General features: G+C 41.1%; 1 protein-coding gene and 1 long non-coding RNA gene across 2 annotated transcripts in view; one reads left to right on the top strand and one right to left on the bottom strand.

The window, feature by feature from the left end:
* Window positions 1–289: 289 nt before the first annotated feature.
* Window positions 290–12,784, bottom strand: part of chrnb2 (cholinergic receptor, nicotinic, beta 2) — a 22,077-nt gene continuing 9,582 nt past the window's right edge. The window contains exons 2-6 of the mRNA XM_077597610.1: window positions 10,339–10,484; window positions 8,707–8,751; window positions 5,726–5,835; window positions 3,633–4,746; window positions 290–2,077 (exon numbers count right to left, since the gene is read on the bottom strand). Of these exons, the coding sequence (XP_077453736.1) occupies window positions 1,928–2,077; window positions 3,633–4,746; window positions 5,726–5,835; window positions 8,707–8,751; window positions 10,339–10,484 (1,565 nt within the window). The 3' untranslated portion in view covers window positions 290–1,927. The remainder of the gene's footprint in view (window positions 2,078–3,632; window positions 4,747–5,725; window positions 5,836–8,706; window positions 8,752–10,338; window positions 10,485–12,784) is intronic.
* LOC144072538 (uncharacterized) overlaps window positions 12,123–12,784 on the top strand; it is an 18,980-nt gene continuing 18,318 nt past the window's right edge. The window contains exon 1 of the long non-coding RNA XR_013299822.1: window positions 12,123–12,148. This is a non-coding gene — a long non-coding RNA (uncharacterized LOC144072538). The remainder of the gene's footprint in view (window positions 12,149–12,784) is intronic.

Raw genomic sequence — 12,784 nt, 5'->3', positions numbered from 1 at the left:
GACAAATGTTATAGAAAAACAAATGAATGATGAATGCAATTGCGCCACCAGGGGAAAACCGGGGGAGGCCTCCTCTCTAAATTTGCTGGACACCCCCCTCCTCCGCTTGACGTTAGATTCTAGTGGCATTACTTATGCATTTCATCCCAAATGCCCAGTCAGGCAAGATGTTGCTCTTCACCTTCCGTATAAACCTCACTATGATGGGTAAAAAAAGCTACTCTTCAACAATGGTGTGTTGACGTGCACTTGGAATGAGTGAAACAGACTGCAGAGAGACAGGCTTAAATAATCTGAACCTACAACCTTTATTGGACTGCCATTGTTGGGGAGGGGGCTATGCAGGATTTTGGAAGGTGAAAAGGGGGAGGAGGTTGATAATGGCAGCATCAGTGAGAAGAGAAGGAAAGTGGACAGGTCAAAAAGAGACTTTGCCATAGCCTCCTAGCATGGATGGCCTGGCAAAAACCTTCCAAGTAGGCCAGAGTGTCAAAACTCACAGCTTATAATATGATTTAGTGACCTTTCGCTCCACGTCAGCGAGACAAGTCCCGTGTGAAAAGCTGGCTTGTGCTCTTGCATTGGGCCTACATCACAGCGATATACTGGAGCTAGTATGTAATGTATATAATTCAGTGTCATTCCTGCTTCTTGTTTGTGAATCTTTTAAGCTGCTGTGACTCATTCCGCAGAGTTGATCCTCTTGTCATTTCGCCCTTGTTTATTTGAAAAATTCATTCAATTGCACTTCCTCCCTACAGCAAGTGCCCGGAGAAAGGAAAAAAAAAAGAAAGAAAGAAGCATTCGTCTCCGACGATAACAGACGAGATTAACTTTGAATATAAAGGGGTCGGTTTAGAAATGGGATATCAATGTTGATCGGGGCTAAAAAAAAAATATGGCATCGTATTGTTTGACAGATGTGCTAAGAAAAAGAAGGGGAGGTGAGGAAAAGAGGCTAAGAAAGGGGTGAAAATGGTGAGGAGAAGAGATATGTCAAGAAAAGGTAAGGAAAGAAAAATGAAGCAAGGGACAAGAATGGAAACAAGTGAGGTAACGGGATGGAAGGAAAGAAAAGGAAATGCAGAGTATAGGAAGGAAAATGAGGCAAGAGAAGGAAGTAGAAAAGGGGAAACCCGACTGACGTAAATCAAACAACCAAGGAAAAAGACCAGGCGAGGAAATCCCTAAAGGCAAAGGGGGCAAGGAAAATAGAACTTGGAAGAAAATCTGGTCCAAATAAAAACAGGGTTCTAAGGTGTGGTTAAGGAAAGAAGAAATGCTTTATGGTTATAAAAGGTGAGGAAATGAATAGAAGGCTAGGATATGAACACAGCAAAGAAAGGAATAAATGAAGAGTCAAGGAAAGAACTGACATCATGACAATGAAGGGAACTCAACATTGAACATGAAATATTAATAAAAGCTCTTGCTCAGACTTCCTCTCTTATCATTCATGTACATTTTTTTCCTCATTCTCCTCTCTTATAGTGATCTGATGTTTGGTCTTCACTTTACTTTGACTAAATCAGTCAGCAGTTTATTCTTGATAGAGAACATCCGTATCGTTTCATGGCGTACAAATCAAAAAAATGTCGAAAACCCCGAAATATATACTTGGAACCTTCCTTCCACTTGTGACCTGACAGCAGCCTATCCGAGCGGGTGGGGATTACGAGTCGATGGAGCGGTCGCAGTGAGGTGGCGAGGACTGACTGCGAGCGGGGAGGGTCAGCCCGTAAAGGGAAGAGTCATTTGCCTTCCTCATACAAGAAAAAGAATAATCAAGTTGCGACAAAGTGTTTCTAGAAAGGAGCCAAAATGGCTGTTTACTTGCTGTCCCACAGATCCGGAAAAAAAGACCCCTTCCCACCTGTGGGGCGGCGGGGCGCTGTCTCCCATCAGCGTGGTAGCGGCTAGTGGAGGGTCAGCCAGGCATGTGGATGGTTTTGGCTGTGTAATTTTGAAAGAGGGGCTGCACGAACATACCCAAGGTGCCAAACACACACACAAACACAAAGATCCACAGGAAGAGGCGGTCGATCACCATGGCGACATATTTCCAGTCCTCGCTCACCTGTAGACAGAAAGGCAGGAGGCTTGAGTCGATTTTTCTGGATCGAGGGCTGAATATAACTAATAAATGTTCAGTTTTTGAAGGTATTAAAATAACCTTTCACATATTTTACTTCTGTGAAATTGCATCAAATCTTATCAAAATGGTATTTTCATACAATTTAGCTCATTATCAATAAATAAAATGCATGTGGACATAAAACAACATCAATACTTAATGGTTTTCCATGAGGAAAAAATAGGTTTTTGTGTCACGACCCTTGTTTACACATTCGGAATTTATAGGTATGTCCTGGCTTTGTTTCTTGTTCAGGTGGTTTCATCTTGCTTGTTTTATCAGACCGGATTTTGTTCCACATTCAAAAACACAAGCTAATGTCAGTTATATTCCGCCATTTTGTCTTTCCGTATGGGAGGCAGAAAGTCCCAATGAATTCTTTACTTTCAATCCGCCGCGAGAAATTGTTTGCATTGTTTCGAAATTTTAAAAAAAAGTACAATGTAAAAAGTGAGAAATGAAACCCAGGATTTTAGCATATTAAGTATTATGCAGATGGCTCCATTCCTGATGCGAAATCCCAACTTTGCAGGATCGCTGCGTAGGGCTCTTCCAAGCTGTTTTCCCAGTCGTGCCATTTTCACTCCGCCGTGAAGCACGTGTGGCGTTAATGGAGGTGAGGGGTTAATGCAAGCTGGGACTCGTTTCTCCACATGGCGCTGATGAGGTGTCGGCAAGGGTCAAGGAGGATGGGACGGACGTGGGAGCCGCGAGAGTGATGAAAAGTACAGAAAGAGAGAGCGACTACGACAATGATGGCAGCTCAAGAAGGTAGACTGAGGGTGTGGGAGGGCAGCTGTTGGCATGGCAATGACAGAGGTGACAGCACAAAAGCAATATGGATTGCTGTCTCGAAGAGGACTTAAAGTTAAACCCTAAACGTCACCCTTTCCTCGCTTCTGCTTGGAACGACTTCTGCTTGCGTTGGAACGACTTGACTGCATCTGATGGCGTCATTGTAACTGTCTACTTGACTTTGCATTCACAGGACACAGCATGGCCTTTTATATCAGCTTCAAAGATTTATGTTTGGATTGGTCAATCCGATGCAATAAAAGAGCAGTGTTTTCATAACGAGAATGTCATTCAGTAGAGCCGAGACCTTCAGAAAGTTTACAGCATTGACAAGAGTGACGAAATGATATGATAGTGTGTTTAACTGTTTGTCAGGCAACTAACATGGGATTTCAACTTATATTCAATTTTGGTTAAAAAAAAATAGGTTAAAAATGATGTTAGCGGTTAGATTGGGACAGATCGACATTACATTGCAGCATTCCGTTAACTAACTTGCTTGTCAAATCCATTGAAAGGTCTTAATTGAGGAAAATTTTTGATTGATGTCATCACAGTGTCAGTTCAGCTCTATGGGATGTTGCGTCAATTTAATGGATATTGCTTTTTGATTTTATTTGTAATTTTTTAAATTTTCCTCTCAATATTCCACTCAGGCTTTTAAAGTGAAGGCTGTAAATAGATCCAGAAAGATGATACTTACACTCTGGTCATCATCCTCACACTTCATGTGGTTGGCGATGAAGCGCACTCCTTCCACAGCCTCATCAAAGCCTGGACAGGCTTGAGCCAGGATGGCCTGAGTCAGGGCCTGGCCCCCTGCCGCTTGCTTCCCTCGGGTCCCGGAGCCCCCCTCCCGGTTCTCTCTCACCCTGTTAATACCGTCCATGGAACCCCCTCCTGTGCTCGCCAGATCACCTCCAAACTTTTTGACCGATGCCCTGTTCACATAGCAGGTACAAGGGTCGCCATCCTCTTTGGCAAATACTGCTGTCGAAGTCCCCCCCGTGGCACTGCCCAAGCCCAGTCCCACCATCAGGGCCCCCGCCTCTCCACCGCGCCCGCCCTCCTTCTGCTCCTGCGCTCTCCGTCTCTGGCGCAACCGCTGCCTCTCGCAGCTATTCCTGGGCTGACGCATGAAGAGCAAGGCGGGCAACTTGTTGAGGAAGACCACCTTGACCCACGGGGGCATGGTGTGTGTGGTGGGCGAGCGGTGGTGCACGTTGAGCACACACACGCTGGTGACGATGGAGAAGGTGACCAGGACCATAGTGAACATCAGGTATTTTCCCACCAGGGGGACATCCAGAGATGTGGGGGGCACAATCTTGGAGATCAGTAGCAGGAAGACAGTGAGCGCAAGGAGCACGGAAATGCACAGCGTCATCTTCTCGCCGCAATCGGACGGCAGGTAGAAGACCAGGATGGCAAGCGAGGTGATGAGCACGCAGGGAATGATGAGGTTGATGGTATAAAACAGGGGCTTGCGGCGGATGATGAAGTCGTACGTGATGTCCACGTAGGCCGGGTCCGCCGGGTTCTCGTTCCGCCGACCTGGCAGGGCAATGATGTCCCACTCGCCGCTCGGCGTGAAGTCGTCCATGCTGGCGACGTCGGCGCGTAGCACCAAGTCGATCTCGGTGCGGTCGTAGGTCCACGAACGGAAGCGTAGTGTACAGTTCTGCTGGTCGAAGGGGAAATGTTTGACCTCGATCTTGCAGGCTGATTTGTAGATGGCGGGTGGTAACCAGAAGATACTGCCGTCATAGGAGACCACCGCGTTGGAGTAGAACGACACTTCGTACACGCCGTCGGCGCTGAAACAGAGGCAGCGAAATGGTAAAGATAAACATCTATACATCCCTTTTCCAGAAGTGCATACAGAGTTGTGACAACGACGAGACGAAAAGGTCAATTAAAAATGAATACGTGAAGGAACATGACATGCGAGTTAATTACCGTCGAGTGCAAGTTGATTATTATGTGCAAATGTGGGCATAATTACCTTGCTCTTGTATAATTAATTTCTCGGCCAAAAATCACGAGGGGGGAAAAGTCTCCATAAAGTGTATTGCCTTCCGCATGATGTTCTTCTTAATGAAAGGGCTGGAAATCCCATTGAACTGATCTCTTGGCATAAGGGGAAGCCACATAATATGATGCTTTTTATCATCTTCTCTACCACAAAGGTCACTGAATTTTGGGCAGGAGGCAGGGACACTCTGAACTGGTTGCCAACCAATCACCACGAGCAAATAAACGACATATAAGACTCACAGTTACACCCAAAGACACTTTAGAAGGGTACTAGGACGTTGGGTCACCGGACGTTTGGTCGCCCGGACGTTTGGTCGCCGGACGTTTGGTCGCCGGACGTTTGTCAACATGACAGAGAGTTTACTGTTGAAACCAGCTCTCAAAATTATATTCACCCGGGCGACCAAACGTCCTAATATTGAAAAAAATTCCTAGTCTGATTTATCATCATCAGATTGAGCACCGGCCAATAGAACGAGCTCTCGTGCCCCATCTGGCGGACAAAGACAGGTTTTATGTCAATGGCGGAGGGCAGTGTTTCACCGAGATTCGTGTATAATGCGCACCCGAACTTTGCTTCAGTTTTTGGTATAAAATTTAAAAGTGTTATTTATTATTATTAATTTTCAAGTGTTTTGAGAACAGACAAGGTAATTCAAGAGTTACCTGCATGAATGCTTCTCATTTAGCAACTGCTGTGTGCATGCCGAAGAGTTGATTTATATTACTTTTCTATACAATAATTTTTTGAACACTCACTTATTGTAGAGCACCACGTCAGGTAGCCAGATGTGTTTGGAGGGCAGCCTGACCTTCATCATGCCGTCAAACTCCTCGGGGACCCAAGTCAGGCGATAGTCCTGCCACTCCTAAAAGTCAGTTTAAAAACAACAACACACAATGTCACTCATCAGCACTGCGAGGACATCTTGAGAGGAGGTGAGAGTTAAGAGTATGTCTCTATTCTTTAAATCATCAGTTGGTGCTCGCTGCCAGTGTGACGAGCCCACACAACGACAAAGCAATCCTCTTGATTAAATTGTGACCATGGTTAGTTTTGAACTTAAGGACCAATGCACACAAATTGATATGGATGACACTAAAATGGACCGTCATGTACAAATTCCAGTTCCCCACTGACACTGCAACTTGCTTTTATATTGTGGTATAGCATTTATGTTTTATTTTTTCTTTATAAAATCACAAACAATATTTCTGGATTGTTAAGAAAGAGGGATAATTCACCATTTTATTCCAACTTTTGTGGGGAAAAAAACAATATATTTAAATTTTACAAAGCAAAGTGATTGCATCGTGGCCTGTTTTGCCCAGACGGTTTAGTTGTATTTTTTATTTATTTATTTTTGTCTAAGCAGCATGGTTGTAAACCTGCTACAGATGTAAAGTGCCTTTCCTGGTAAAACCTTTAGTGTATCCTACTGTTTCTTTTAATACAACTGGACTGAATTTACCTGATCATTAAGTTGGTGGTTAATTAAATGCCTTCATGTTTGCAAAATAAACCTTGCTTGTTAATTTAATGTTAGACTTAATTGCAGTCGGTTAAGTGGATTGAACATTGAATCAATGAGTCAGCTAGTGATCATTAAATCAGAGTTGACTAGTATGTTGTTGGCCTTAAATAATGTTCTTATTTCTGGGGGAAAAATAATTTTGTAAAACATGCTTTTCTGATTGCCTCAAAATCCCACTGACGGCAATATGTTGTAGTCAGTGCATATCGCAGAAGCTGTGGGTTTCCCACTGTGATGCATTATGTTCGTCCCCATTCAGGCAGCCTTGTTTCCCTTATATGTTCGTCCATAAAAACGTATCATAAATTCTTGCCCCTACTCAGTTATTATGGTGGACGCATTGTGCGACAATCTGTAAATAATCCAATCTTGAATTACTTTGAAATGACGTGGCACTTATTGGTTTTCATGTGCAGATCCATATTTATGCACATGTTGAAAACAGTGTCCCAATTTGTTTGTGTATTTGGCTGTCACAAGCAAACACATCAATTATTCTTTATTTGAATAAAATCCAAGAGCACAATTATAAAGAAAATACAAATTTGGGTCATTTTGACGGATACTGTGAATTGGGGTGTGAATTGATGTATATTCCACCACTTTATTATTGTTCAATAAATACCTCCGTGACAATGAAGCAGATAGTTTTTGTTTGGGTGTATCAATATTCCACCAATTTTTAAAGCTCCCTTTTTCATACTATGGCAGATTTTGAGATGGCCACAGCTTAGGAACTGTCACATTAGTCATTGTTCTTCACCCAATGAATCACAAAAAATGGCAGACTCACAAAATAAATAACTCAAACACTGTCATAGCACTCGCTTTTGTGACATGAGACACCACCCTGACGTACAAACCCTTCACCCAGAGTGAAGGAGTGATATATTATTCATCCTGACATCAAGACATTTTGTGTAAACCTATTTTGTTTCAAAATCGGGGTGGGCAATTGTTTCACAAAGGGCAGCTGCGGGTCCTGGTTTTTGTTCCGACCGGTGTCCTAATGTCCTAACACACATATTTAGGATATTGACATCAATTTACATTTAATTGTTGAATTAAAATCCAACATTAATTGCAAAATTTAGTAAGAATATTCCAAGCATGTCAAATATGCATTGAATCTCTGAGACAGATTTTTTTTTTGTCTCAGAACAGAAAAATTACTATAATTAAATAATTGCCTATTAAAAATTACGTTATTTGTAGATGGCTCACAGTGAAATGTATAAAGTCACATTCTATTGTAGGTACAATTATATACTGTATTTTCATTTTGACCCTGGTAAGTACTGTGATGTAAAAAAAATGGAGAATATATTCAATATAGAGAGTAGTTATAAGTACAAGTTTCTTTTCACAATTGCAGTGGTGGACCGTCAAGGCCTGCCAGGCATTCTCTGCTGGTCTAAAAAATATCTGAATCACAGACTGATGTTAATTAGATTTTGTCCATGAATACTTATTAAATAATTCCTGCTTCCTTTCATTGCTTCCAAATTGTGTGTCTTCATATTTAAGCATTTAACCAATCACATTTCAGCCAGGAGGCCTTCACAATCAGTTCTGCAGGCCCTGCAGCATAAAATAGGTGTGGATAAAACTGCTGCTTTAACCAATCAGATTTCGAGGTGGCGACACAAACGCCTTCTCACAGGGAGTAGGGATACGTCATCGCTTTCAGGAACTATGATTGGCTAGTGATAGAGTGGACTAGTCAGTGCTACCAAACTATCTGTAGCGACCTGCACAAGCAAATATATTGTTGTGTTGATTTAATAGCGGTTTTGTCAACCCACACTGGCTGAAGGAGAAGCGCAGCCCAGCTCGCACTACTTTTTGTTGAGTATGGCTATATTCCTAAATAATATTTAAATTTTATGAAGTCATTATTGATGCTTTTTGTTTATATGCCTCACAGTTGTAGCTGCAGTAAAGGTTTTATAGCCATTCATTCATTCATTTTCTGAACTGGTTGGTCCTCATTAGGGCCCTGGAGGGTGCTAGAGCCTATTTTAACATCACATCTTTATCTCAGCTGTCCCAGTGCAAATAATTTGGATGTCTATCACCTTCAATGGCAGGCAATGAGTTCAATGTGTGGACTTTGTTTTGACATAATGGCTGGTCCACACAAGGAAAATGCTCAATTGCTTTCACCACATTTAATACTGTGTGTGTTGAAGGGTGAAGGGTCACCTGTGTTAGCCAGACATTTGTGGTCATCACTTGTTCTCGTTCATGCTGCGGAAGATAAAGAACAAGACATCCTTGTAAACAAACACACCACAGTTTAGAAAAAATACAATTAGCCCATTTTTAAAAAAAAATAATACAGTGGTGAAACACAAGTTTTTTTTTTCAAATCTGGCAGGCGCAGATTTTTTTGGGTGTGAAATGTAACAATCAGTTTTCTCTGCCGTGTCTGGTTCCTAAACAAAAGGATCCCTGTTTCGTTTGGGTAAAAAAAACAACAACGAACAACAACAAACAACTGTATGTTCTTTATAAAAATAATAAGAAAATATTGACAGACAATGACATATGATAGACTAAGGCATGACTGGAGAAATGATACAGGTATCGGTGTAAAGATATATTAAATGGGTAAACTGTCAAGAAAAAAAATTGACTCAATAGTGGAAATCTTTCGGATTCTACATAGAAAAAAATGTCAAAAAATAGCGGTCAGAACGAAAAGATTGTATTATTTTAATCAGTATTACTACTGTTGTTCATTTTGCCCAATGTTTTTTAAAAATCGATTAGTAACATGCCTAGGAATTTGCAAACATTTTTATCCCGTTATAAGTAATGTGGAAATTCAATGTCCTGAGAATTTACTTTAAAAAAATTCTACTAGGGATTCCATTGCAGTGAACTCTACTCTTACACAGATTGATTTTACTGAGTGCATGAATATTTCTAACATTGCCGTTTGCAATGACTCTGCAGATGATCACAATTCATCGAATGCATGTGGACTCAAGGGCCCATTCATCACTGCTCACAGGTTTAACTGTAGCTAAAATATATCACTCTAATTCCTTCTTTTAAAACACACGGCGAAAATCTCTTTAAGTACACAAACATATTGAATACCTAATTCGCTCTGAATTCAATGAAAGTGGGAGGAAAAGATAAGGATTCTAGCCCAGTTAATTAGCACTTTGACATGACATTTCCTGGGATTTTCATGATTAGACCGCCTCATTTTCAGCACTCCCTTGAAGAGCTGACCGCATATCACTTTTTGCAGTGGGTAAAATCAATTGAAGTATCGTTTTGTAGCAGTCAGTTTTAGTGCATTAATGCTTTCTTAATGTAGTCTCTATTGGATAATTACAGACAAATTGGTAGAAATGTAATGCAGCATAAAGCTGGTCAATTTTGTGTGTCTGGCATATAAGCTATAATCAATTCTAAACCGACGCACAAAATTATCACAATAAGAGTGAGTGTGTGGGCGTTAAGTCAATAAATAGTTTCTTTATGTGGAAATAATAAAGGAATAACTAATCATTTTTGGGAGCAGGAAGTCTTAACAAAATCTGAAGTGGGAGTGTATACTAAAGTTTAGTTTCATTGTAGTTCTCATCTTTGCAATGTGTCAAAGTCATTGCACGCATTGCCAACGCCCACCAGCATGGACACACCCACTCTAATGACAGACAATCAGAGCAAAGACACCCTCAATTGGTTGCAAGCCAATCACAGGGCAAGACTTTACATCGATTTTCATTATTTCACAGCTGTTTCTAAAAAAAGGCATTGTATTTGGCCATCTCGCTGCAAGAAATGTCCAGTGTTGTTTGAAAGGCATGTGCTTACCACACTGATGAGCTGAGCCAGCGACACCATGAGCTGTACCGTCACCAGCTCAGAGCCATTGGTGGCAGGGCGAATTAGTTTATTATAGTGGGCGGGATTTAGAAGATGTTCCACCAGGCGCTCTTCTGTGTCGGCCCCGAGGCTGCCTGCAATGAAAGAACATAGTTAACGTAGGGAAGGAAGGTGAGACCGACTCTATGTGTGATTTCGGATTCAACTGTACGTTCATAAGCATACACATTAGACCAAGGGTGTCAGACTCGGCTTGGTTCGCGGGCCGCATTAACGTCAACTCGATTTTATGTGGGCCGGACCATTTTAGATATAATATTTAGATTTTTTTTAATAAATGGATTAAAAGAACTGGATTAAAAGCCCTGAAGATTCCGTTTTTTTATAGATCTAAAACAATGTTTATTTTAGCTTTTTTAAATATATTTTTAGATTTTACAAAATGATTTTTGAACTAAAAACACAGAAAAAATTGATTAAAAATTACAATTATTGATTTAAAAGGGGGAAAATCAGGAAATGTAATATACATCTATACTCTTCATTTTAATTTGATCCTAAAACAGAAAGTCGGCACTTATGATTTACTTTCTCGGGCCGCACAAAATGATGCGCCGGGCCAGATTTGGCCCCTGGGCCGCCACTTTGACACCTGTGCATTAGACAATAAAGCGCTGCCGTGTTTCACCGAAAACAAACGCTTCCTGTCTTCTCCCTGTGCTAATGACTTCACACTTTCCCCAGAATATACACAAGTACTCCTCCCTGCTGTTAACAGGGTTATAATCCCAACCCAGCAATCAAAAGATTTTAACGTCCATACAGGAAAACAACCAACTCTTGCTGATTCACACACCAACTCCGACAAGGGATAATGACTCCATAATGGGATCCCACACTTACATAAAAGTATCCAGTTTTTTGCAAGGAAAAAAAAAACTACCAAAAGCCAACCAAGCATGTTTTTGGGATAACCGGAGTACCCGGAGAAAACCCACGCCGGCCTGGGGAGAACATGCAAACTCCACACAGTGAGGACCTACCTGGGATCACCCATTAGGTCATTTCATATGAAAACATCTACCAACTAAAACAAACACTCTGTTTGTTTAATGTTACATTTTGACAGGGTTAAAATGAGTTATTTTTTGAGAAATTTTCTTTAAACAAATTTAAGTTAAATTATGTTACAAAGCTTTTTAATGAGTGCCCGTTTGAGTGGCTTTTTTAGGGAGAGAAACAAGCAAATATCAAATGGTAACATGCCTCTAAATGACACAAAATGGAGCAATATCACCAAGAGTATCACCTTGACATATTGTAAATGTAGTCCATAAAAGGCAGCATGGATCACATTCCACAAATATAAATGACATGCGGCTTTGAAAACATAACATCAAGGGCAACGCAAATTCTACATGGTGTCATATACATGCTGGTATAACACATTTTAAAATCAAATTACACCCTACATGCTGATTAAAATGTGCTCTGTTTCACAATAGAATATAAATAGGTACAGTACATACACATTGTATAAAAGATAAACCTAAGACAGAAATTTAGGGGTGAGTCAAACTAAATAAGGACTGTCAAAACTCATTTTTGTTACAGGCCACATCGTAGTTATGGTTTTCATTGGATTTGTCAGGAGCAGCTCCTTTGTCCCTCCTGGCTTGCCGTTAGGCTAGAGCAGCTGCGAGTGATTCTTGATTACTTCCTAATGTGGGTATTTAAGCACCATGGAAGTGGTAGTCATTGTCGGATCGTCCTGCGTGATACTGCATACATCGCAAAGGTACTATTCTCCATGCTCCGGTTTTGTTTCGTTTTGGATGTACAAGTCCTTGTTATTTTGTAAAGCTTTTGGAGTCATTAAAGTTACTATCATGAGCTCAGTTCGTCTCGTCCCCTCCTGCTTCCCCGCTACTGGGTCCAAATCCCTCCGATCGCGCCACGACGTCTTGGCGCGATCGTAACAGGATTGCAGTTATTTGACCATGAATTCATGTGTCACCTCATATTATTCAACATACTCAACAAACTAAATGATGACTAGTTTTAACATGTTGGAAATACAATATTTTACCATTATAATAAGAATATTTCATGGAGTCTAGTATTTCTTTTTGGTAATGAAGTTATTTTTGAGACTACTTTTATTCCCTTTGTTGTTCCCAACGTCACTGCACATTTTCCTCCCTAACATCCAACGTTCATTGTTGGTTGGTTGGTGCCCTGAAGCTGTGAGCCTTGCTCAGCCAAGTGGAATGATAGTCCTGTCCCAGGATCAATGAGGACTCTATTTCTGCCATCACACAATTTCCTTTCCTGGCCTCAGATTTTTCCTTTTCTTTTTTAAACCTCCTCTTCTCCACTCTTTTTCATCCTTTTGGAATATCGGAGTATGTTCTTTTACCGTCTCCTGGCTGTC

Source organism: Stigmatopora argus, chromosome 4, assembly GCF_051989625.1.
Source record: "Stigmatopora argus isolate UIUO_Sarg chromosome 4, RoL_Sarg_1.0, whole genome shotgun sequence".
Classification (NCBI taxonomy): domain Eukaryota; kingdom Metazoa; phylum Chordata; class Actinopteri; order Syngnathiformes; family Syngnathidae; genus Stigmatopora; species Stigmatopora argus.
This window is presented reverse-complemented; position numbering and strand designations above follow the sequence as displayed.